Source organism: Vulpes lagopus, chromosome 3 (assembly GCF_018345385.1).
Source record: "Vulpes lagopus strain Blue_001 chromosome 3, ASM1834538v1, whole genome shotgun sequence".
NCBI lineage: Eukaryota > Metazoa > Chordata > Mammalia > Carnivora > Canidae > Vulpes > Vulpes lagopus.
The window spans coordinates 107,284,774-107,307,651 of NC_054826.1; the positions used below are offsets into that span (position 1 = coordinate 107,284,774).

General features: G+C 52.4%; 2 protein-coding genes and 1 long non-coding RNA gene across 20 annotated transcripts; 2 read left to right on the plus strand and 1 right to left on the minus strand.

The window, feature by feature from the left end:
• The first annotated feature begins 835 nt into the window (after nt 1–835).
• ATXN2L (ataxin 2 like) lies at nt 836–13,649 on the plus strand. 18 transcript variants are annotated; one of them, XM_041748897.1, is made up of 23 exons: nt 989–1,547; nt 3,081–3,117; nt 3,299–3,355; nt 3,443–3,514; nt 3,862–4,012; nt 4,391–4,515; nt 5,365–5,456; nt 5,870–6,070; nt 6,786–6,961; nt 7,130–7,243; nt 8,316–8,531; nt 8,621–8,692; nt 9,339–9,409; nt 9,596–9,891; nt 9,970–10,039; nt 10,529–10,675; nt 10,795–10,867; nt 10,958–11,145; nt 11,458–11,587; nt 11,673–11,794; nt 11,945–12,157; nt 12,333–12,576; nt 12,726–13,649. In XM_041748897.1, the coding sequence occupies exons 1-23, from the start codon at nt 1,246–1,248 to the stop codon at nt 12,878–12,880; spliced, it is 3,324 nt and encodes a 1,107-aa protein (XP_041604831.1). In that variant the 5' UTR covers nt 989–1,245; the 3' UTR covers nt 12,881–13,649. The 18 variants fall into 18 exon arrangements, 16 of the variants coding, with proteins under 16 accessions (XP_041604828.1, XP_041604833.1, XP_041604831.1 ...); XM_041748886.1 differs by having other exon boundaries at nt 13,131–13,649; XM_041748887.1 differs by having other exon boundaries at nt 13,154–13,649.
• Nucleotides 13,650–15,474: 1,825 nt separating this feature from the next.
• Nucleotides 15,475–19,131, minus strand: TUFM (Tu translation elongation factor, mitochondrial). The gene is made up of 10 exons (XM_041748901.1): nt 18,932–19,131; nt 18,634–18,828; nt 18,012–18,178; nt 17,654–17,758; nt 17,400–17,564; nt 17,118–17,250; nt 16,932–17,036; nt 16,668–16,819; nt 16,441–16,560; nt 15,475–15,837 (listed from the first exon to the last, which is right to left on the minus strand). The coding sequence occupies exons 1-10, from the start codon at nt 18,972–18,974 to the stop codon at nt 15,664–15,666; spliced, it is 1,359 nt and encodes a 452-aa protein (XP_041604835.1). The 5' UTR covers nt 18,975–19,131; the 3' UTR covers nt 15,475–15,663.
• Nucleotides 19,132–19,303: 172 nt separating this feature from the next.
• LOC121487317 lies at nt 19,304–21,815 on the plus strand. Its single transcript, XR_005986823.1, has 2 exons — nt 19,304–19,522; nt 20,371–21,815. It is a non-coding gene; the product is annotated as an uncharacterized LOC121487317 (long non-coding RNA).
• Nucleotides 21,816–22,878: the final 1,063 nt, after the last annotated feature.

Here is a 22,878-nt window from a genome sequence, read left to right on the forward strand (position 1 = left end):
TTCTGCCACGCTTTTTCTTAACTTGCCACATTCCCCTGCCTAGAAATCCATCACCCAACGCCGGATTCAGTGTCACTCCTCCCTGCTCTCATGGTGCCCTATGCTTCACCTAGTAGATGTCCTCTGTCTACCACTAGCTTTACCTCGGGGAGGACAGGACGTGCTTAAATGACGGTTGTATCCAACGCATTCAGCCCCGTGTTCTAACGCCCAACTAATTTTGAGGCCATGAAGCCTGGTTTCATTGAAGAGTTGAATGAGGATTTTTGAATTACACCTATAGGTACTCTGGGCTTCTGTCTCTGTTACTACGGTGTAAGGGTTCGTTCTAGGGCACGGAGAAACCATTTAGGTATTAAACCGTCGACACTTAAAATGATTTCGGATTTAGCGCAGATCTATCTGTAACATGCGGCGTTTCAAGCCGGTAACTCTTAAGGTCCGCCAGTCTTCTACTTAAAGCAGACAAGGTCAAGAGTAACCGCTCACGACACCTCCGACCGGCCTAAGAGGGGCGGACGCGTGTTTAGACTCGGGATTTCTTTGCACTAGACTCCGCCCACGGGCCCCCAAACGGCGGAAGAACCGCACGCCCCGCCGTGACAGCTCACACTGCGGCGGAGGCATCCCGACGCTACGCCGCCGGCGGAGGCGGGGCGGCCGGCTCTTCCTTCCTCACGGCTACTTCGGCTCCTCCCCCAGCGCTTCACACGCTCATTGTGAAGCGACAGCGGCCGCCAACCTCTAGGGCTGTTTGAGACCTAGAGACCCTAACCCCTTGGCGCGCGTGAGCGCCCGCGCCGCTCCTTCCGCACCCCAAGGGCCGGGAGCGCGCGCGAGACTCGCCTTTTTATTCCCCCCTCCGGCCCGGAGCCAACCGCCCCGGCGCGCGCGGACCTCTGGCGCCGCCGCTCCCTCCTCCCCGCCCCTCCCCCGTCGGGAGCTCCCGCCCGCGCGCTCCTCCTCCTCCCCTTTCCCCGGCGACGCGCACGCGCGCCAGGCCGGCTCGCGCCCTCTCGCTTTCCTCCGGCCCGCGAGACCCCCCTCCCCTTCCGCCTCGCGGCGCTTCCTCGCGCCGCGGTCTTCTCTATCCACCCCCGACATCGCGGGGCTCCCCCCGCGCCCGCCAACGGCGGGTCCCCGGCTTCCCGAGCCCCCTTGCTTCCCGCGCTCTCCGGCGGGGGCCTAGCCCCGGCCTCCTCTCTCCCTCCCTTCCCCCTAATTCCCCTTCCGGACGCTGCCATCATGTTGAAGCCTCAGCCGCCACAACAGACCTCCCAGCCCCAGCAGCCGCCCCCCACGCAACAGGCCGTGGCCCGCCGGCCTCCCGGGGGTACCAGCCCTCCCAACGGCGGCCTCCCGGGGCCCTTGGCCTCCGCCTCGGCTCCCCCAGGGCCTCCCGCGGCCGCTTCTCCCTGCCTGGGGCCTGCAGCCGCCGCCGGGAGCGGGCTCCGCCGGGGAGCCGAGGGCATCTTGGCGCCGCAGCCGCCGCCGCCGCAGCAGCAACATCAGGAGAGGCCAGGGGCAGCGGCTATCGGCAGCGCCAGGTGAGGAGGGGTGGGCTTCCGGGCGCTGGTGCCGAGGCTGCGGGGCGGCGGCGGCGGCGGCTCCGGCCCAGCGGCCGGGACCCGAGGACCCTGCGCGAGGCGGGTACCCAGTCCGGCCACCTTGGCGGGGCGCCGGGGGGAGTGGGGAACTCCCGCGAGGCTAGGGGCGGGCCCCCTCCGGTCCTAACAGGTCGGAGGGAAAGGGTCCCCGCGCGGCCACCGGGACATTTGGGGGCCGTGCTCAGCTCTCAGAGCCGCGTTGGGCCTCGGGGCTCGAGCCCTAAGGGCAGGCGGGGCGCATCCCCCCAGCGCCGTCAAAACGAGGCATTATGGGGGCGAAGAGGTGATCGGGGTCCCCGGCTCCATTACCACGAAGGGTCTCGCGGTCCCCGGCTTCAGCCAATAGGGAGTCAGCTGCGGGAAGGGGTCCCCGGCCGTAGCCAATGGAGGGGGGCGCGCGGCCCACAGTTTGGCCAATGGGGAGGGAGGGACTTGGGAGCGGGTTGCTACCTCCCGGTTCCCGGTCTGGCCAGTAGGAGGGGAGCGGGGTGGGCGGGGGGACGGAAGGAGGGACGACTGGGAGGACTGCGGGCTGGGAACCTCCAGCGCGCGCGCGCGCTCTCCCCGTACGTGCGCGCGGATGCTCTGTCTCATGACCCGGGCATTCGTGAGCCGAGGGTAACCTGTAGAGCAGGGTTTGGAAGTGTGCGTGGACGGGTTCGCCTGGTGTTTGTGGATGAGTCGTGGACACCGCACTCGGTTCCTTCTGTGTGTGGGTTAATGGAATTGAGAGTGGCGGTACACGCAGGCGCAGTGGGTTCTGGTCGCGGGAGGGGGGATTTTGGAGGCCCGTGGGCTTTACTGCGCAGGCGCGAACCGGGCGAGGCCTCCCCGTGGATGGCTTTTGCGGCTGCGCTGTCCCCCAGCCCCGCCAACGGCCCCCTCATCGCCCTCCTCAACCGCCGGTTACATCAGCCAGCGAGGAGCAGGGTAACCAGGCGATCGGTGACCCCTCCTAGAGTGGGTGGTATTGAGTAAAAGGGGTCGAGAAGGGTAGGTTGTAAAGGGAGTACCCTCCTCCCAGACTTTGGGGCGTAAGGCTGGTGAAAATGATTGTCTTTTCCGTTTGAGAGGTAACGTACCTGAGCTAGGTGGTTCTGAATCTGCATTCCCTGAGCTTTCACCTCTATGTCTAGGGTGGATTGTTGGTTAACGACTACTGTAGCATTGCTTTCTTGGAAGCATGAGGCCCTGGTCTCTTGGAGAAAGTGAGAAGGTTGTGAATTGACAACCGTTGTTGATCAAGGTCTTATTTTTAGTGGCATTTGGTGGAAACGTGTTTCCTGACTTTTACTGTCTATGCCTTTCTTCCTCTGAAACGTGAGAACTTGAAAATCTTGTTGATTAATTGGTTGGTAGTCTAAATTATTTTCTCAGGATATGTGGTTCTAGGAAACCGAGTTCTTTGAAATTAATTCTATAAGAGGGATTGAATGTGGTTAAGTAACTAGTTTCTCGTTTCCTTTCTCACAGGGGACAAAGCACAGGAAAGGGACCCCCACCGTCACCGGTGAGTGCCACCCCTCACCCCCAAAGTACAGAGGAACGTGTGGGGATATAGGACAGATCATGTGCACAAATAGTTGGGCTCAGAAGAGCTGGCGCCCAGCACATACAAAGTGAGTGTGAGTGGAGTGTGGGTATTAAGAAGGAAGGTGAAGTGCTGACTAGCTCTTTTATGTTGTTGATAGGTGTTCGAGGGTGTCTACAACAATTCCAGAATGCTGCATTTTCTTACAGCTGTTGTGGTAAGTTGGTAGCTAAACCCTAGGTTGTTTGAGACAAGTAAAGCGTCAGTTTGCTGGAGACACTTTTCTCTTTCCCCACTCTTCCAGGGCTCCACTTGTGATGTAAAGGTGAAGAATGGTACCATATATGAAGGTATCTTCAAGACTCTGAGCTCAAAGGTTAGTGTACTCAAAATAGTTTATTTTTGGAATTTCATGGGAGGAGGAGGATGAAATAAGCTCACTGGAGATGTGAGTTGAATGGCATTGGACAGCATTGTGTTACTCATTTCTGTAGCTCTGTGCCAGAGTGGTGCTGGAAGCAATAAGAAATGTGGGTTGGAAATTTGAGGACTGGGTACTTTAATGTTAAAAACTTAGTGCTGGGCTGATGTTGAGAAGGCTGTTTGTGCGAGACAGTGTGGTGTTGGGACAAGGTTGGAAAGAGTAAAAGAAAAATAGTCATATTTTTACCATCACATTTCTTGATATTGACCCTTTACTATTCGGGAATGGGACTTTTATAGTTTGAACTAGCAGTAGACGCTGTACACCGGAAAGCATCTGAGCCAGCAGGTGGCCCTCGTCGGGAAGACATTGTGGACACAATGGTGTTTAAGCCAAGCGATGTCATGCTTGTCCACTTCCGGAATGTTGACTTCAATTATGCTACTAAAGGTATTGGGTTTTTATGTCAGACTAGAGAGCAGAGAGCAATTACATAATGACTTTTTTTTTTTTTCCTTTCCCCTTTACCATCTTTTTGTCTGAGGAGATGGGCTAGATTTTTCTTCTTGAAAATATGTCTTGATGTCTAAGTTACAGTGGGATGAATTTCTGGCCTGTGTTGCGATTCTTCATGTTTTCCTTGCTTTGTTTTCAACTCCTTCCTCTTGAACTCTTAAGATGAGTCTTGTGCTGCACCCGCCACATTCTCCCCTCCCCCAACCCTGACACACTTTTCTCTGCTCCCCAACTACTTACTGGGGGTGGGAGTGTTGGAAGAAGGCTGTGAAAGAATCCCCTGACTCCTGATCTTTGACTCTACCCCCACAGACAAGTTCACTGATTCAGCTATTGCCATGAACTCAAAGGTGAATGGGGAGCACAAAGAGAAGGTGCTTCAGCGCTGGGAAGGGGGCGACAGCAACAGCGATGACTATGACCTCGAGTCTGACATGGTACAGCCCCCTTTCCCTGAGAACCTGAGAGCAGGGCACTCTGCTGCTCGAGTGTGGGTTGTTGACCATGATGTCACTCTTGAACCAAGAGTGCTTCTGGGGAGGGAGAGAAAAGTCTTTTATTGTTGCCCATTGATGGCTGTCAGTTTCCAAGCAAAAAGCTACAAAAAATAATAGCAAAAATTTGTATTCTACCACTATCTGTGATTGACAGCTATTAGCATTTGCTTGAAGATTTTTTTTTCTTCAATTTAACAAAGCATAGGCAAGATTGTGGACCATGTAGACCCATATACCTTCTAAAAACAAATACTTTGCATCATTTAAAAATTCTTATGAGTTAATGCATTGTTACACTTTATTTCATTTGCACAAGAATTTGTTTTCCCTGCTTGTTTTTGAATTGTTTTTCATGTTGGTGTATAGATCTAGTTATTGCTTTTAACTTCCATCTACTTGTGCTTATATGTGTACACATATATGTATATACAACAAAACGTGTTTATCTTTTTGTTTACTGATTGGTACTTGTTGCCATTATTTTGGTGTTAAAAATAGTGCCTTACTGAACTTAAGAATGTGTGTCCCCATGTACACCTATGCCAAATTTTTCTAGCACATAAACCCGGAAATGGATTTGTTAGGTCTTAAAACTTTGGTTTTACTTGTTGCCAATCTGTGCTACAAATTGGTAGTACTGTTGATATTCCTACCAGCCTTGTTCCTTCCTATTTTTCTATTCTTGGTGTGGTCAGATTTGTGTGTTTTTCAACCTGGTGTTGGAGAATGACAGGTCATTGTTGTTTTCCTTGCTGAGTTTTAAAAACATTCTCCTGCATCCCTCCTCAGTCCAACGGATGGGACCCCAATGAAATGTTCAAGTTCAACGAGGAGAACTATGGTGTGAAGACCACCTATGATAGCAGTCTTTCTTCTTACACGTGAGTGTCTTGGTACTTCCCACATGGTGTAGTTTGAGGCATGGGGTCATAGCATTTGTTCATGCTTTTCTGGGTGTCTAGGTTGCCTTTGCCACACTCCTGGTCTGCTTTATGTGTAATTGTCCTCTCAAAATATCAGGCCATCTCATGGGTAGAATTAGCTGCTGCTTGTCCATTCATCCATACTTTTTCTCTAGAACTTAACACATGCTTAGATAATACTCTTCTAGTTCAGAGAGAGGCCTTGTTGCCCCTCCTGGGACCTAGTAGGTGCCCATTATATATGTGCTGAGTTGCTGGAGGGCTTAAACATCTGTATACTTGAGCTGCTGATAGGACTGGCAAATGTTTTTCCTTTCTCTTCTCTTGTCCCCTGACACTGGGGTGGTGCTGGCCTATGGTGATCCTCTCAGGGTACCCTTGGAGAAGGACAACTCGGAAGAGTTTCGTCAGCGGGAGCTGCGTGCAGCCCAATTGGCTCGAGAGATTGAATCAAGCCCCCAGTACCGCCTGCGGATCGCCATGGAGAACGATGATGGACGCACTGAAGAGGAGAAGCATAGTGCAGTCCAGCGGCAGGGTTCAGGACGAGAGAGCCCCAGCCTGGCATCTAGGTGATTGCTGGGGACAGCTTGGTGTGTTTGGGGTTCTGGATGCTCCAGGGATTGGGCCAAGAGCTTTGTATGCTCCTATTTAAGCTTCATGGCCATGTGAGATGTAGGTTAGTACATAGTTACTCCCAATTTGCAGGTTTAAGAATGGAGGCCTCCAAGGGAATGACCAGCGGAGGACGCTCCGTGTCCACGCTCAGCCCCATGCCGGCCCTTCCCGCTGGGCCTTGGGGGGAAAAAAATGGAGGCCTAGAGCAGATGAGTAATTTTCCCAAAGTAACAAAACTAAAACTTACAGATTAAGGGAAAAGTATTGAGTTTTGATAGTCTTTTTTTTTTTTCTCTGCACATTCATTCATATGTGTACATCTTCTTTAAAGTAAATGAAATCAAAGCGTACATGATGTTCAATAACTTGTAAAAGCCGTACTTTGAACTACGCTGTGACTCTATCTTTCTCATAGGTGAGGAGTGGTAGAACTGTGGAGGTTGGTCAGGTCAGCATTGAGGCAACCTAAGGTCATAAGCTTATAGCTACAAAACATTTAACCAGAACAGATCTTCAAGCGGGGTAGTGCAAAAAGCTGGAACTAGGCTCTTTTGTATGCATGTGTGCACGCATGCATGTGTGCGTGTGCACTTTTAGAAGGAAAGGTTTCATCTTCCAAAATGTGTGGAATTTATGACTAATTGACCATACTTGAACTCTCTCCCCTAGGGAGGGAAAATACATCCCTCTACCCCAACGAGTTCGGGAAGGTCCTCGGGGAGGAGTTCGATGCAGTAGTTCCCGGGGTGGCCGGCCTGGCCTTAGCTCTCTGCCGCCTCGTGGCCCTCATCACCTTGACAGTAGCAGTCCTGGCCCAGGTTCTGAGACACGTGGTATCAATGGAGGTGAGTTACCAAGCAAGCAGGCTTTTGTTAGGGAGGTAGAAAAGAGGAAGGGAAGGAGGTGGGAAGGATCATTGAAAGGGTACATGATGGGGCTGGAAGGGTGATGTGTTGGTTTTAATGTAATAGCAGATACTCTGCCTCTTTTTTCCCATCTTAAAAAAAAAATAGGCCCTTCCCGCATGTCCCCTAAGGCACAGCGGCCTCTGAGAGGTGGTGCCAAGACTCTGTCTTCACCTAGCAGTAGGCCTTCTGGAGAAGCTTCTGTTCCACCTCCTCCTGCAGGTAAAATTTTAGTGTTATATATGAAGAAACAAATTGGTAGGGGGCTATAAGTATCAGTTGTGGGAATACTGAAATGGGAGACAGTTTCAAGATATGAGATTTTTTTTTTTTTAAGATTTTATTTATTTTAATCATGAAAGACAGAGCGAGAGAGAGAGAGGCAGAGGGAGAAACAGGCTCCATGCAGGGACCCCGACGTGGGACTCGATCCCAGGTCTCCAGGATCACGCCCTGGGCCAAAGGCGGCGCTAAAGCGCTGGGCCACTGGGACTGCCCCAATATGAGATGTTTTATAGGGGCTTGGATTTATGCTTTTTTAGGAAATAGTTTATTTCCCTCATGTAGAAATGCCAGCACAGCAATCCACGGCTTGCGTTTGGCTGGCAGATGTTTTTTGTTAGTTGTCAGGATGCCTGGCTGGCTCAGTCGTGGAACATGTGATTCTTGATCTTAAGGTTGTGAGTTCAAGCCCCACATTGGGCCAAGTCTCCTTTAAAAAAAAAAAAAAAAAAGTCAAACTTAGCTATCAACATTTTAAAACAGGTTTCAAACAGGAGACAAAATTTCTGGTTTCTTTGGAAATACAGAAAGTTCTTTTTAAAAAAAGTTCTGCAAACACTGAACGTATCCTGACAGCATGATCCTAGTTAGTTGGTGCTGCTGAGTTGTGACTGCCTTTATAAACATTCCGATCGGGATCCCTGGGTGGAGCAGCGGTTTGGCGCCTGCCTTTGGCCCAGGGCGCGATCCTGGAGACCCGAGATCAAATCCCACATCAGGCTCCCGGTGCATGGAGCCCTCTGCCTGTGTCTCTGCCTCTCTCTCTCTCTCTGTCTCTCTCTCTGTGACTATCATAAATAAATTAAAAAATTAAAAATAAAAATAAAAAATAAACATTCCGATCTCTTACAGTGCCCAAGAGTCCATCTTACCTGCATTTGTCACCTGTCTGTTCTCTTGGGCATTTAGGTTTGTGTCCTTGCATATAAAAAAAAAGTGGATAAACTTTCCTTGTGTTTCTGATGGGTTTCCTATGCCCCTTACTTATTGACCAGCAGTAACCATCGTACAGCTTTCCCTTTTCTTGCAGTGGGCCGGATGTACCCCCCGCGCTCTCCCAAGTCGGCTGCCCCTGCCCCAATCTCAGCTTCCTGTCCTGAGCCCCCCATCGTCGGCTCAGCAGTACCGACCTCTTCAGCTTCCATCCCTGTGACGTCTTCGGTTGTGGATCCTGGGGTAGGCTCCATTTCCCCAGCTTCTCCAAAGATCTCATTGGCCCCCACAGATGGTAAGAGCCAACTGGATGAGGGCTTGTGGACAGTGTGAAGTGTGGTTCTGGACAGAAGGACCTTCAGGCATGTGTCTTGTCTTGCTCAGTAAAAGAACTTCCAGCCAAGGAACCTGGGAGAACTCTGGAGTCCCAGGAGCTGTCCCGGATAGCTGGGAAAGGTGAGGATTTTGTTTTCTGAGGTGTAATGTCCCTTTGATTAGGAGAGCACTTCAGATAGTTAAGTGTCTGCCTTCGGCTCAGTCATGATCCCAGGGTTTTGGGATTGAGCCCCCGCATTGGGCTCCCTGATCGGCAGGGTCTGCTGCTCCCTCTCCCTCTGCTCCTTCTCCCTGCTTTTGCGCACGTGCGCGTGTGCTCTCTCTCTCTCCTCTCTTTCTTTTTTTTTTTTTTTTTTTTTTTTTTATGATAGTCACAGAGAGAAAGAGAGGCAGAGACATAGGCAGAGGGCGAAGCAGGCTCCATGCACCGGGAGCCTGATGTGGGATTCGATCCCGGGTCTCCAGGATCGCGCCCTGGGCCAAAGGCAGGCGCCAAACTGCTGCGCCACCCAGGGATCCCTCTCCTCTCTTTCTTTCTCGCTCTCTCTTCTTTCTCTCTCTAAGAAAATGAATAAAATCTTTTAAAAAAGGTAACGAGAGTTGTGGGGGTTCAGAAACAGCGTGTGGTTGGTTGTGTGATCCTGATTTGCTTTATAGAACTCATGAGTTTTTTTTTCTTGTTTTCTTTGTCCTTTGGGGTACTGGCATTGTTACCACCTTTTAGAAGAGAAATGTATATTTTTTCCTTTTTCCCTGTCTGTCCTAGTCCCTGGCCTTCAGAATGAACAGAAACGCTTTCAACTGGAAGAGCTGAGAAAGTTTGGGGCCCAATTTAAGGTGAGGAGTGTGAGAAAGAGCCAGGGTTGTTAGGATGAAGGTGGTAAGGGGGCTTATAGAAGAGGCGAGGCACAGGACTAGGACCAGGGGGGATAGATGAGAGCAAGTAAGTATGCAAGAAGGGAGGCCAAGCCTGGGGTCCAAACCGGCTGTCTGGGTACTCTATGTGTGCTGCTTTCCTTCCAGCTGCAGTCCAGTAGCTCCCCTGAGACCAGCCTGGATCCTTTTCCTCCCCGGATCTTAAAGGAGGAGGCCAAAGGGAAAGAGAAGGAGGTTGATGGTCTATTGACTTCAGAGCCAGTGGGGTCCCCGGTCTCCTCCAAGACGGAGTCTGTATCGGATAAAGAGGACAAGCCGCCCCTGCCACCAGCAGGAGGCACTGAGGGGCCAGAGCAGCCCCCGCCACCTTGCCCAAGCCAAACTGGCAGCCCCCCAGTGGGCCTCATCAAGGGAGAAGACAAGGATGAGGGCCCAGTTGCTGAGTGAGTAGGATGGGGAGCTGGGTGGGCATTAAGGGAGAGGAGCAAGCCGTGAAGATTGACTTTCCTCTTTCCTCACAGACAAGTGAAGAAATCAACACTGAACCCCAACGCCAAGGAGTTCAATCCCACAAAGCCTCTGCTGTCTGTGGTGAGATGGGATGGGGAAATGAGGACTGGTTTCCTGAGAGGCTTGAGAGTTGGGGTGATAGAACATGGGGGAGGGGCTGTGAAAGTTGGGCTACTCTGGGGAAAACAGGTGTCACGCTTGGGAATGAAGGGTCATGATATTTCTGAGGAGTGTTTATATGTTTCTCCCTGAGGTTTAGGGGGTTCAGCTCAAGGAAAATGTGAGTTGGGGTAGTTAAGTGTGGATTTCATTCAGGCCCCTGATTTGGTTCGAACTCCTGTACTTAAAAAAAAAAAGCTTGGTGATCATGGAAAAACTATTTAACTTTTTTGCTTTGGTTTCCTCACCTATAATTTGAAAATGCCTGTCTTCTGGTGTCCAATGTGAGGCTTAACCAAGATACAGGGTGGAATGCATCTGGCATGCAGCACTGTGAGTGCTGTATTGCTGTTTAGGCACTGGAGGGGCATACGAAAAGCAAAATTCCGTGTCTTCCCTTGTCTCTTACAGAATAAATCGACCAGTACCCCAACTTCTCCGGGGCCCCGAACTCATTCAACTCCCTCTATCCCGGTGCTGACAGCAGGCCAGAGTGGGCTCTATAGTCCCCAGTACATTTCTTACATACCTCAGATCCATATGGGACCAGCTGTTCAGGTAAGAGAGACTGAGCCAGGTCTGGAGTAAGGCTCAGTTGGGCTGGTGAGGACCAGATGAGGTCTGTTCTGGGCATTTGTGAGCAAGGTATTCAGCTTCATCTGTGTTCTTGTCCCTAGGCACCTCAGATGTATCCATATCCTGTATCCAACTCTGTGCCTGGACAGCAGGGCAAGTACCGGGGAGCAAAAGGTGAGCAGAGTTTGCAGGCTGGTTGGTGGGGCTGCCCCATTCATTGCCTCCAGATGGAGCTTGAGCTTGGCACTCTTTCCCATACCCCAGGCTCCCTGCCCCCCCAGCGCTCGGACCAACACCAGCCAGCCTCAGCCCCTCCGATGATGCAGGCCGCCGCTGCTGCTGGCCCACCTCTGGTGGCTGCCACACCTTACTCTTCCTACATCCCTTACACCCCGCAGCAGTTCCCAGGCCAGCCTGCCATGATGCAGCCCATGGCCCACTACCCTTCGCAGGTGACCGAGGCACAGGGAGGATGTGGGGGTGGGGTGGGGAACAGAGCTAAGGATCACATCTGTCCATCACCCAGACTCAGTTGGCTGAGAGAGGCCAGCAGTGTTCTGCGTGTCAGACTTGGGCTTCAGTCCTCACTCTGGTAGGACCTGTAGCAAGGTGCTGCTGTTCTTTGCAGTACAGAAAAAATAGTATCTCCTTGTTGGGGTCACTGTGAATGTTATAAAGGAGTGGTTATGACAAGGCCAGAATTGTGCTGTACCCGGGTTCTCAGGTGGCAGAATGTGCTGATCACTTCTCTCTTGCCCCTCTAGCCGGTGTTTGCCCCCATGCTTCAAAGCAACCCACGCATGCTGACTTCGGGGAGCCATCCCCAGGCCATTGTGTCGTCCTCCACTCCTCAGTACCCTTCTGCAGAGCAGCCCACCCCCCAAGCCCTCTATGGTGAGTTCTGTGTCCTTCTTGGACTGTGCTCCTTAGCTGCCTCCAGTGTGCTTAGCACTGATTCTCTCCCTCTTTCCTGCTGTAGCCACTGTTCACCAGTCCTATCCACACCATGCCACGCAGCTCCATGCCCACCAGCCGCAGCCGGCCACCACGCCTACTGGGAGCCAGCCGCAGTCCCAGCATGCGGCCCCCAGTCCCGTCCAGGTGCCTGCCCTGGGAGATCCCGAGTGGTCGGGGCAGAAGGGGGTAGCTGGAAGAGGGGGTTGGAGTCCCAGGGGAGGTTCAGGGTCAGTGGGTGGTAGCCCTGGCACCTGAGGAGCGGGGTGGCACTCACCCTTCCCCTCCCCCTAACAGCACCAGGCGGGGCAGGCCCCACACCTGGGCAGTGGACAGCCACAGCAGAATCTGTACCACCCAGGGGCCCTGACAGGCACGCCGCCTTCTCTGCCACCGGGACCTTCTGCCCAGTCCCCTCAGAGCAGCTTCCCCCAACCAGCCGCTGTGTATGCCATCCATGCCCACCAGCAGCTGCCCCACGGCTTCACCAACATGGCCCATGTTACCCAGGTAAGAACCCAAGGAACTTACTTTCTATGCTTCTGTTTTGCTGTCAGGACTCAGGACCCAGGCCTGTCCTGTTCTTCAATCCTTGGTGTTCCTTTCCTGAGTGCTCTTAACACCGGCATTCTCAGAGCCCATGTCTAGCTTCTGGGTTGCTCACAGCTGTTCTCATTCTCTACAGGCCCATGTCCAAACTGGAATCACAGCAGCCCCGCCCCCTCACCCTGGGGCTCCCCACCCGCCCCAGGTGATGCTGCTGCACCCACCCCAGAGCCATGGGGGCCCCCCCCAAGGCGCGGTGCCCCAGAGTGGGGTGCCTGCACTCTCAGCTTCCACACCCTCACCCTATCCCTACATCGGACACCCCCAAGGTGAGCAGCCTGGCCAGGCGCCTGGATTTCCAGGAGGAGCCGATGACAGGATTCGTGAGTTCTCGTTAGCTGGGGGAATTTGGCATGGAAGAGCTGATGGGCTGCAGGTGGGGCAGGATGCACGGGTTCTGGGAGGGGAGTGAGGGGTCTTGGAGGCAGGGCTGTCCCACAGGGCGCCCGCCGACCTGCACCTGTCTGTGAAGTATGTAGGGTGGGCAGAAGCCACAGTCGCCGCCGCCAGGGGCTTGCTCCTGGCTCTGTCCTTTGCTTCCCTCCGTCCTCGCTCAGTTGTGATCCAGCAGCCCCCCTCCCCACTGCCTCCCCAGCTCTCAGTGACCCCGACTGTCTCCTGACTTAGCCGAGGTAAGGTCAGCGCAGCAGACAGGGCCAGGCTGGGGTGTGGGGGGCTGAGCTGGGCACATGAGTAAGGGCTCTGGCTCACTGGGAAACAGCGATTGATCTGTGCTTCTGACAGCCCCATGAGACACCTTGAGGAGGCCGCTCCTACCCAAACACTCCCCCCACACCCCACACTGGACGGCATTGGATGAAGGGACAGCTGCTTGGGTTCTAATGCTCCTGCTCTCTTCTCTTTCCCCTCCAACCAGTTCAATCTCATCCCTCCCAGCAGCTCCCCTTCCACCCCCCGGGGAACTGAAGATTGTCCTGGCCGCGACCTGAGACCTCCATGAGTGGAGGGAAGAGTGATCTATGTCTCTTCCCCCAAGCAGCTCGGACCAGTCCCAGCTCCCCAATCCCCCCTTTCCCCTGGGGGAGCTGGGGAATTCCTGCCAAGCACCTTGAAGGGGAGGGGCCTCAAGTGGGCAGGGCCAGGGTCCAGCGGGGGTGGGGGGGTTCCTGCTCTGCCCCTGCCTGTCCCCACCCCATCTTGCCCTCCCATCCTCTCATCTATCCCCCGCTGGAGACGGAAGATCTTTTATTTTCTATTATTTATAACCTCAGACTTGGGCCCCCTGTTTCTTTCTTCCCCATTAACTTGAAGTGACCTGTGTGAGAGACAGACAGACAGATGCCCCACAAGGATGGTTGGACAAGGACTTTTACTTTTTATTACATAAAAAATATTAAAAAAAAGTAAAAAAAAATAAAATTTTAAACTAACTTAACCTGCCTGTGGTTTCCTCTGGAGAACAGAGTGAGATGGTAGCTGTGAAGTCTTCGGAGGACTGAGGTGGCCCCCAGCAGTGGGGAGAATGTGGCAGGTACGGTCTGAGGATGCTTGTACTGTCACTGCCACAAGTCACCCAGCTTCCCAGTGGCTTTATTCTCGGATGCTGGCCTCATTCTGAGGTATGATTTCAAGTTTTTATTGCTAGTGTGAGTACTTACGAATTTCATCTACCTCTGCACTGAAAAGTGGTTTTGGCTGCTGGAAACAGCCTACAGGGTGCATAGCTGGGAGGTGTGGTGTGTTGGTGGGTGTTGTGAAGATGAGCCCACTGGCAGAAGAGGGGAGATGCCTGGGTTGAGGAGCCTGGTTTAGGGGAGCAAGAAACTAAACCAGGGCCTAAATGGCACAAAAGAGCTAGGTTTGGGAATGTGGAAGTGATAGGTTGCAGAAGTGTTTGGTTATTCCCAAGGAAACAGGTTGCAATTTTTACTGTGTCCTGGCCTTGGTTTTCTTCTTTTAAGTGAACATCATTTTGCCCTTAGAGCATCAAGGGGACAGGGTTGGTATTCATGGGTAGGTAGAGGTGTTTCAGCTGAGACCAAAGCCAGAGAAGATGGGCTGAAAGCAGGGCAGGAAAAGTAAAGGTTGCATCACATCACGGGGAAGAGATCCAGTGTGAGTCTGAAAACATAATTGGTGGCCGTGATGTGGGAGGGAGAGGATATATAGAGATAGGGGAAAACAAATGTGCAGGGTTGGGGTCCCCAGCGGAAGAGCTCAGGGGCTGGCACTAGGGGCAAGGGGGCAGCAGGAAAGTCACCTGGGGTCAGGATGGCTCAGGTGCAGATGGGACTGCAGTGCTTTTGGGTGGCCTTGAGGCTCACGGGTAGGTCCCTGCCTTCATGCAGTCAGAAGTCCCACAAAACTTTGGCTCACCTCAGAAGCTGAGGAAGGAGAGTAAAGCAAACCTGCCCTATTGCTGGATAGTCTTTTTTTTTTTGCTGGATAGTCTTTTGTGAAGCTTTTGTCCTTTGTTTAGCCCACCTCTCTGCCTGTGCTGTAAAGTCACAGATTTCAGTTGTGACTCAAAACAGCTCTTGGGTTGGGCCTAAGAGCCTCTCCTTTCTGGGTGGCTGGTCAGTGCTGAATATACTCATTTGTCAGGAAGTAAGGTTGAAAGGGGTGCCCTGCCCTTTAATCCCTGCTGAAAGTTAAGCTTTTTTGTTTTTGTTTGGGGTCAGCATCCTGGCCAATCGTTTCAAGTTTTAAATACATACTCAGCATTTTATTCCCATCCTTTAATTTTAAATTTCAGTACATGTTCAAAATGAAACCTTCACTTTATTTCTCAATTCCATGTCTGAAATGGTAGGGGGGATAACCTACACAGACTTACCAGGTTCCTCCTTTTAAATGCAAGGTGTTGGTTCTAGCAGTGAGCTACAGTTCCCACTATCCTAAAGCTTAGACAAGGGTAGGTAGATGTTAACGGCCTCAGTAACTACTACAAGAGGAGAGGTGGGCTTGGCACCTCAGCAGAACACGCGCTGGCTCCAAAGGATAAGTCCCCAGTGTCTCCCATAGGACAGCCAACAATCCAACCACAGTATTTTGCTAGGCAGCCACAACTAACTTCAATAGACCAACTTTGCTCCTTTTCTCAAGTCACTCATAACAGTTGTGACAGCATTAAGACACGAGCTTTTCCAAACTACCAGAGATGAATTGAGGGATCTCACAAGCTCACATGTCCCCAGCTCCATGTTTAAGTTGGAGAGGATGGGGGAGGGAGAAACAAAGGACACAAGACACAACGTCCCTCACTATTCACAGAACAGTTTATTGACCTACCTCACCTGGCAGGCCCTGGGGCCCCTCCTGACCAGGGAAGGGTCAGTCTAGCTGCACTGCTGGGCTGCAGCCCACGCTCTGGGGAGGGAGCATCAGAGCTAGGAGAGAGTGCTGGGCGGTGCGGCCTTCCAACAACAGAGCCAGAGCAGAGGCCAGACTCAACTCCACTTGAGGTTCTTGTCTTCTTCAGTCATGGCTGGTGTCTCGGTGACCAGGCCTGTGCCAATGGTCCGGTTGCCATCTCGCAGGGTGAAACGCTGGCCTTTCTCTAAGATCATGGGCTGCCTCAGGATTAGGCTGAGCTTCAAGTCCTCCCCGGGCATAGCAAGCTCCTGGTGGGGTCAGAGACAGGGTTCATGCATGGCCCTCAAGACACCTTCCCAACTATTTGCTGCCTACTAGAGTTAAAAGTTACAGAAATGTTAACTCAATTGACTTTAAATTAAAAATTCTAAAAAGTTCCAGGAAATGCAGCAGGGCAGTGGGAGTGGGGGGGTGGGTGTCTTTCTGGGGAGAGCTTCACCCCAGCTGCCAGGCAGATACAAACAGCATATATGGTGACAGAAAAGGACAAGGTGACCAGTGTTCCTACGGTTCCTTCTTTAAAGTCCAGAAAACTTTGGATCATGCAGGTTTCTTAGTCACAAGACTTTTCTGAGCCATTATGTGTAGTGGAACTCTCAACAGGGAGAATCCTCTTCTGGAAGATCTTTGTACAGATAAATAAATGATAGGCCATGCTAAGTTTTTCACTGGCCCAGGGAATACTGGGTGGAGACTCTCACTCTAAACCCACCCAGCCACCTTTCCATTACTGGCTTTATACCAATCAAGGAAAAGTCACCCATGTTGTCACATAATTAGAACTGTGAGTAGGTAGAGCTGATACGAAGAGTGTCTTTTCTACTTCTTCACATTCCCTATACCCACCATACCTTCCCTGGTGGCAAGACAACCCGACAGGCCATGTCCCAAGTCAGGGAGAACATGACAGGCATGAAGTGGGACACAAAAGGCTTATGGCGGCCACCCTCTTCTTTACTGAGGATATAAACCTGCAAGAGAGAGTACAAGGGTGAAGCTATGCTTGGTTGGAAAGACTGCCTCTGCATGGGGCAGTTTGGCTCAGCACTGCCCATCATCATTGGGAGCCCTCCCTCACCTGTGCCTCCACCTTCTGGTGGGGCTGGATGGATCCTGGCTTAGCCATGACCAGGCCACGCCTCAGGTCCTCCCGCTTCAAGCCTCGGACCAGGGCCCCCAAGTTGTCGCCTGCCTCTGCCCTCTCCAGACTCTTGTGGAACATTTCAATACCTAGGAGGGAGGCGAGACAAGGGAGGAGGGTCTAGGGCAGAGGGAAGGCACAAAGGATCTGCAAGGGAAATCCTGGAGCCAGCCCCTGGGTCCCAAGGCATCTTTCCCATACCTGTTACCACAGTGCGAATGTTCTTGCTATGTCCCAGGAACTCACACTCATCTCCCTTCTTCAAAATGCCACGCTCTAGTGTACCTGTCACCACCGTGCCCCGGCCTGGAAAAAAATAGGACAGGACATCAGGTATTCTGGGTCAGGCTATAGCTAGAGAAGGATGCAAGTGAACAGGGTCCTCACCAGGAATAGAGTAAATGGACTCTACAGGCAGCAGGAAAGGCTTCTCCAGGTCTCGGGTGGGTACTGGGATGTAAGTGTCCACAGCATCCAGCAGCTTCTGCACAGACTTCACGCCTAGCTCGGGGTCTCGTTGCTATGGGGGGAGATGACAGGATTCTGAAATTGTCATTCTGTTCCTCTTACTAAGAGATGCTCCCCAGATTCAAAACAAAGCTCTGGACGCCCATCCAGCCCCATCCGATGCCAGTAACAGCCCTTGCCTGACCCCCTATCCCCCCTCACCTCAAGGGCACAGAGGGCAGAGCCTACGATGACGGGGGTCTCTTCTCCTTTGTAGCCAAACTCAGTGAGCAGTTCCCGGATCTCCAGCTCAACCAGCTCCACCATCTCAGGGTCTTGGACAGCATCTGCTTTGTTTACGTACACCACAACATGCTCTACTCCAATCTTGGATGGCAAAGAGAGAGAAATAGTGTCCTGAATGGACCCAATTTCCCACTCTTTCTCTTTCCACCCCTCCCCAGGCTCTTGAGTACCTGTCTGGCCAGAAGCAGATGCTCTCGGGTCTGGGGCATAGGGCCGTCATTGGCCGCCACCACCAGGATGCAGCCATCGAGGGGGGCGGTGCCTGTGATCATATTCTGAGTAGGAGGAGAGGAAACAGCCCAGTTCAAAGACCCCCTCACCTCAGCTCCAAATCCGTCTAACCAAGCACAGCAGTTAGGAATGGAGGCCCACCTTTTTCTGCTATCTCCTTACCACGCACTTTGAGTGGCTATGCCCAGAAATCCAGGACCTCAACCCATGCACCCTGAATATCCTAACCTCTCCACAAGTCCAACATTTTTTCTGGTGGGAGACAGCCCCTGACCCTGTATCCAGCAACACTCTCACCTTAACGTAATCTGCATGACCTGGGCAATCTGTGTGGGCATAGTGGCGGGCAGCAGTGCTGTACTCGACGTGAGCCGCATTAATTGTGATTCCTCGGGCTCGTTCTTCAGGGGCATTGTCAATCTCTTCATATTTCTTAAACTTGGCTCCACCTCCCTCGGCTAAAACTAAGGGGAAGGAGAAGAATAAGCCTCTCAGATGAAGTACCAGAGGTAAGGAGGCAAGGCTTAAGCCACACCGAGTCCCTCCCACCTACTATACAAAAGGACAGTCGGCCAGAATAATGTGTCCATGACACCCTCCCTCAGCTCCTGCAGTGGGTGTAACTCGGGTCAGAGGGAAATGTAACAAGGCCTCATGGTCCAGCCCTGCGACTTCTCTAGGGTAAAGCCTCTGCCTACAGGGCGCTGGCCACGACAAGAGAGAGGCCATTCCGGCTCCTCAGCTTATGCATCACAAAATCTTTCATGTTCAGGAGAAATGTGTTTCCCGCATCTTGCAATCCACCGCCTGCCAGGATTCTGGCTCCTGGGGCCATAACACCTCCAGCAGCACCTCCCCAGCTCCAGGTCTCTCCTGCAGGGCGGGCGCTTCCGGACGCCCCCGACCCATCCCCGCTTACTCTTGGTGATGGCCGCGGTCAGTGTGGTCTTGCCGTGGTCCACATGGCCGATGGTGCCCACGTTCACATGGGGCTTGTCGCGCACATAGGTCTTCTTGGCCTCCACGGCCAGGCCACGGCATAAGCGGGGCAGGGCTGGGGCCTTCAGCGGCCGCAACAGGCCCTGCAGCAGGGAGGTCGGGCTGGTGCCGAGACCTGCCGGGGCAGAGGCTGGGAGTCAGGGCGTGGGTCCGATCCCGGCCGCTCGCGACAACCCCCACGTGGCCCCGCGCCGCCATGGCCTTCCCCGCCCCCTCACCGCTCAAGAGGGGCGTCGCGCGCAGCAGGGTGGTGGCCGCCATGGTGGTCGTACTCGAGCCCCGAGTGCCGGGTCCCGGGCGCCCGCGCGTGCTGAAAGGGAAGGGCACGGGGGGACTGGAGGTCACTTCCGGCGGAAGTGAAGGCCCAGAGGACAAGTCTGGGTCTCTCTAGCCTCCAGTCTTCATGGCCATCATACGACTTCCGGGCGTAGGACCCAAGACAAGGCCGGGAAGGTGCCGGTGTCTCGGGGGCGGGGAGGGAGGGAGGTTTCCACAGCGCCCTCGGGTCTCGCGTGCTGATGAGGGCAAAGCGGTTGTCTCTGGCGGCGACGTAGAGCGTCCGGTCTCTCCCCAGCGCCGCGGAGGCTCACGGGCGTTGTAGTTCCCGGGGCGGCGCGCTGTGTTAGCGCGGGGCCTGGGAGTCAGATAGGGCTAGGCGGGGTCGGGAGCGAGGGGGCCGGCCTCCAGGAGGCCGAGGCGGCGGCCCGGGCCCGGGCTGCTCGGGGGCGTTCTGGCCTAGAGCCCCCGGGAGGCCGACGCATCGCGCGGGTCTGGCGAGAGATCTGGCGGACGTTGAGCCGCCGCTGGAGGTAGGATCAGGCCCTGCGGCCAGGCTGAGACACACGGGCCTGGAAGCCTTTCGTGGGTAGCGCGCAAATGTAACCCATCTCTCCGCTGAGCCTTTGTTTTCTTATCTGTAAAACGGGAACAGTAGTATCTACTTCGTGGGGAGATACTGACATCTGGCCCTGAGAGGAAATGAGCTGGACAGGAGACAGCAATGAGCCCAGGGGCCTACGGGCCCCACAGTCCTTGACCCTCAAATACCCGCCCTCGGGCTCACAACCTGCGGGGAGAGACAACTTGGCCTTCCACCCCTGGGGCCCCCCAGCAGGCCAGAGACTAATTCCCTTGATCGCCTACCCAGTTAACGCAGATGGTACCGAGGTGAGGGACCCGCCGCAGGTGCCCATACCCGCAGCCTGAGTCTTTCTTGTTCCTGCAGTGTCCCCAGCACCAAACATAGGGTGGGGCACCCAGTGAGCGCTCAGGAAACTTCTGTTGACTGAACAAGTGAGTGCAAACCTCGCAAATGACCTTTAACTTTCACCTCCATCATCTCATCACCCTGGGATGAGAATGGCAGTGCTTAACCCAAATGGTGTTTCCCAAACTCATCAGATCCTAAGACTCCACCCATGGTTTTTGTTTCAAATAGATCCCCTAATTCCTCCCTTGAAGATTATAATTCAGGAGGGCCTGAGCACAGACAGGGAAACTGTATTTATTATACCACACACTGTTTCCCACGCTCCAAAACTCAGAGCTAGAGCTTTGTGTGTGCATCAGGCATTGTGCAAATACTTCGTATAGGCTCACATTCAAAGCACCCATGTTGCCCTGTGTGATTGGAGCCATTATTTCCCCCATTTTACAGGTGAGAAAACTGAGCATCAGGGTGATTTAGGAACTCAATACAGCTAACCTCCAAAAAAGTGTGCACTTAACCACTGCCTGGTACTGTCATTGAGCTGTCAATCTACTGCTCAGATAAAATGAAGAACTTGCTAAGACTTCTGTCCTCCTAGCCCTCCAACCCGTCAACTCTGCTTCGGAAGGGCTGGTGCCATAACTAAAGGCTTTCTTTGTCTTTATTCTGTACCTTTGTCACTCCACTCCTAGGAATTTCTCCTAAAACACTACCTGCCACTATCAGAATGTAAGATTTTGGGGGGAGGGAGTGGCACTTGAACAAATGCTTTCTGTTTTAGTGGTACTGTGTTTATTTGAATGTGTGTTAATTTGGAGGAAAAAAACTGGGATGGCAAATACTGAGCTCATTTTTAAAATGAGTCAATTTTTTAAAAAATGAGTCAATTTAAGAAACTATGTGGTAGATGATATGGGTAGTATAACTATATGGCAGATTTGGGGGGCAGATGGTATACGGATGACTGAAATTTGAGAAACATAGCAGCCGCTGGAAAGGAGTCCAAAGGGAGAAGACTTTTTGTTGTTGATGAGCTGTTGACTGTGGCATCCTCTGTAATAGTTGGGGTTCCTTGATTTACGAGTAACAGAATTTACATTGGCTGGTTTACACAGAAGAAGGATGTGTTTAACTGTTTGAGTTAGCTTACAGAATTGTGGGACAGGCTAGAAAAATTACTACCAAGCCACAGAACTGAATCTGACTTGGCAAGAGAAGTGCTGCTCCCGCTACTGCCACCAAACGCAAAAGGCCAGGACTTTGACTTATCTGTGCCACCTACTTGCTCATGGCACCGAAGCCACATCTACATCAAGAAAATGACCTTCCCTTCCGACCCTCCTGCCCCCCAAAGTCAGGCACATTCAAAACCTCCTTTGAATGCGTCTGATTGGAGAAGTCTAGATCATCCTGTGTCTGTGTCAGAGGAGTCTGAGAGAGCTGGCCTCACTTTGATGCTGGAGAACAAGAGTGCTAGCAGGGAATTTCCCCAGGTGTCAGCCGTGCCCAGTGAACCCAGATGTCCTGCATGTGGATGTGGGAGCATGAATCTGGCATAGCCACTAGATGACATAGTAATAGAGGGGGCTCAGAGTTGCAGAGACAAGGGGAGCCAACCGCCTGGAAAAATGCTTGTGAGCAGTGCCAAGTGAAGAAGGAAGGCTGACTGCTGGAGAAACATAGCATGTGGGGGTTGGAGAGGGTTAGGGTTAGAGGAAGAGTGGGGAGTGAGGGCATGAACAGCAAAGGAAATGGGAAAAAAATCAGGACTTTAGGAGGCTGTGAATTTGCTTAGAGAAACATTTTTCTCTTTCAGACCTGAGTTTTTGAGTGATTATAGTTAAAGACTTTTTTTTTGTGCAGAATCTTGAACTCTTTAAAAAGATACTCTTGAAAAAAAAAAGATACTCTTGAAATCAAATGGCAAATCAAAGGCCAGGAGTCTGTGCGTTTGAGCTCCTGCTTAACGGCCATTTTTCCATCTTCCTACACACAGGGTCTCGAGTTTGCTCAAGGTGGCCCTTTTCCCAGTTCTGAGAATAAATCCTGACAGGTCTCGTCTACTTCTGGTGGTCCCATTCTCTTTGCCAGGGGCTTTGTTTAGGGTTGGGTGTGTGACTTTCTTGGGGCCGGTGATTGGTAAGAGGAGATCTGCTTTGGGGGGCTTCCAGGAAAGGGTCCCTCACTCTGAAGGAGACACCAAAGAGATGGACAGCCTTCTGATTCTGGGTGTTGCTGGGTGGGTCTGGACGCACACTGGACCAAACCTGGAACTGCTCTGCCCATCATATTTCCAGTCAGTGATGAAGCCGAAATCCAGAAGAGGGCAAAACAGGATTTTAGAAGACTGGACTCCTTGTGAAGAGGAATGTCATTATTTAAGCCAGACTGTGTCACAGTTTTCTGTTTGCATTCAAATACCTCCTAACAGATGATCTGTCTTACTGCACTTGATACCCTGAGACATGTTTCTTGGTTTCACTTGTCTGAGACGGAATGGCCTGAGTAGGGCAAGGAATGGATTTCCTTTCTGTCTGTATCCTCCGCTTGGCCACTGTAGGGCTCTGGTTGATTGCGCTTGAACTATTAATGAGCCTTCCAAACTAAAGGGTGCCACCATGTGGTGTGTATAGACCAAACAATCACGTCTAAAACAGAACCCTTCATTCTCTCCCAAGCTCTGCTTACACATCTGAATAAATGGTGCCACCTTTCTAACTTCCCCTCAACCCCAAAGTCTAACCCATTTACTCAGGCCTGCTGGTTTCATCTCCAAAATTATCTCAGATGTGACCATTTCTGTCTATCTCCACTGTCAACCCTGTGGTTCATTCTGGGATCATCTGTCACCTAGGTTAGTTCACAACCTCTACAGCTCCTGTTCTTCTCAATAGCTGGCAAATCCATCCTCCACCCAGTCCTCAAATCAGCCTTTAAAATGTGGATCAGAAGGGG

Excerpts from the sequence above, each read along its gene's own strand:
- ATXN2L (XM_041748897.1), top strand. The coding sequence starts at position 1,246 with ATGTTGAAGCCTCAGCCGCCACAACAGACCTCCCAGCCCCAGCAGCCG. Across the intron at positions 4,516-5,364 it reads ATGACCTCGAGTCTGACATG|TCCAACGGATGGGACCCCAA; the intron begins GTACAGCCCCCT and ends ATCCCTCCTCAG. Across the intron at positions 9,892-9,969 it reads GATGAGGGCCCAGTTGCTGA|ACAAGTGAAGAAATCAACAC; the intron begins GTGAGTAGGATG and ends CTTTCCTCACAG.
- TUFM (XM_041748901.1), bottom strand. The coding sequence starts at position 18,974 with ATGGCGGCCACCACCCTGCTGCGCGCGACGCCCCTCTTGAGCG. Across the intron at positions 18,829-18,931 it reads CGCGACGCCCCTCTTGAGCG|GTCTCGGCACCAGCCCGACC; the intron begins GTGAGGGGGCGG and ends CTGCCCCGGCAG. Across the intron at positions 15,838-16,440 it reads TTGTCTTGCCACCAGGGAAG|GAGCTTGCTATGCCCGGGGA; the intron begins GTATGGTGGGTA and ends TGACCCCACCAG.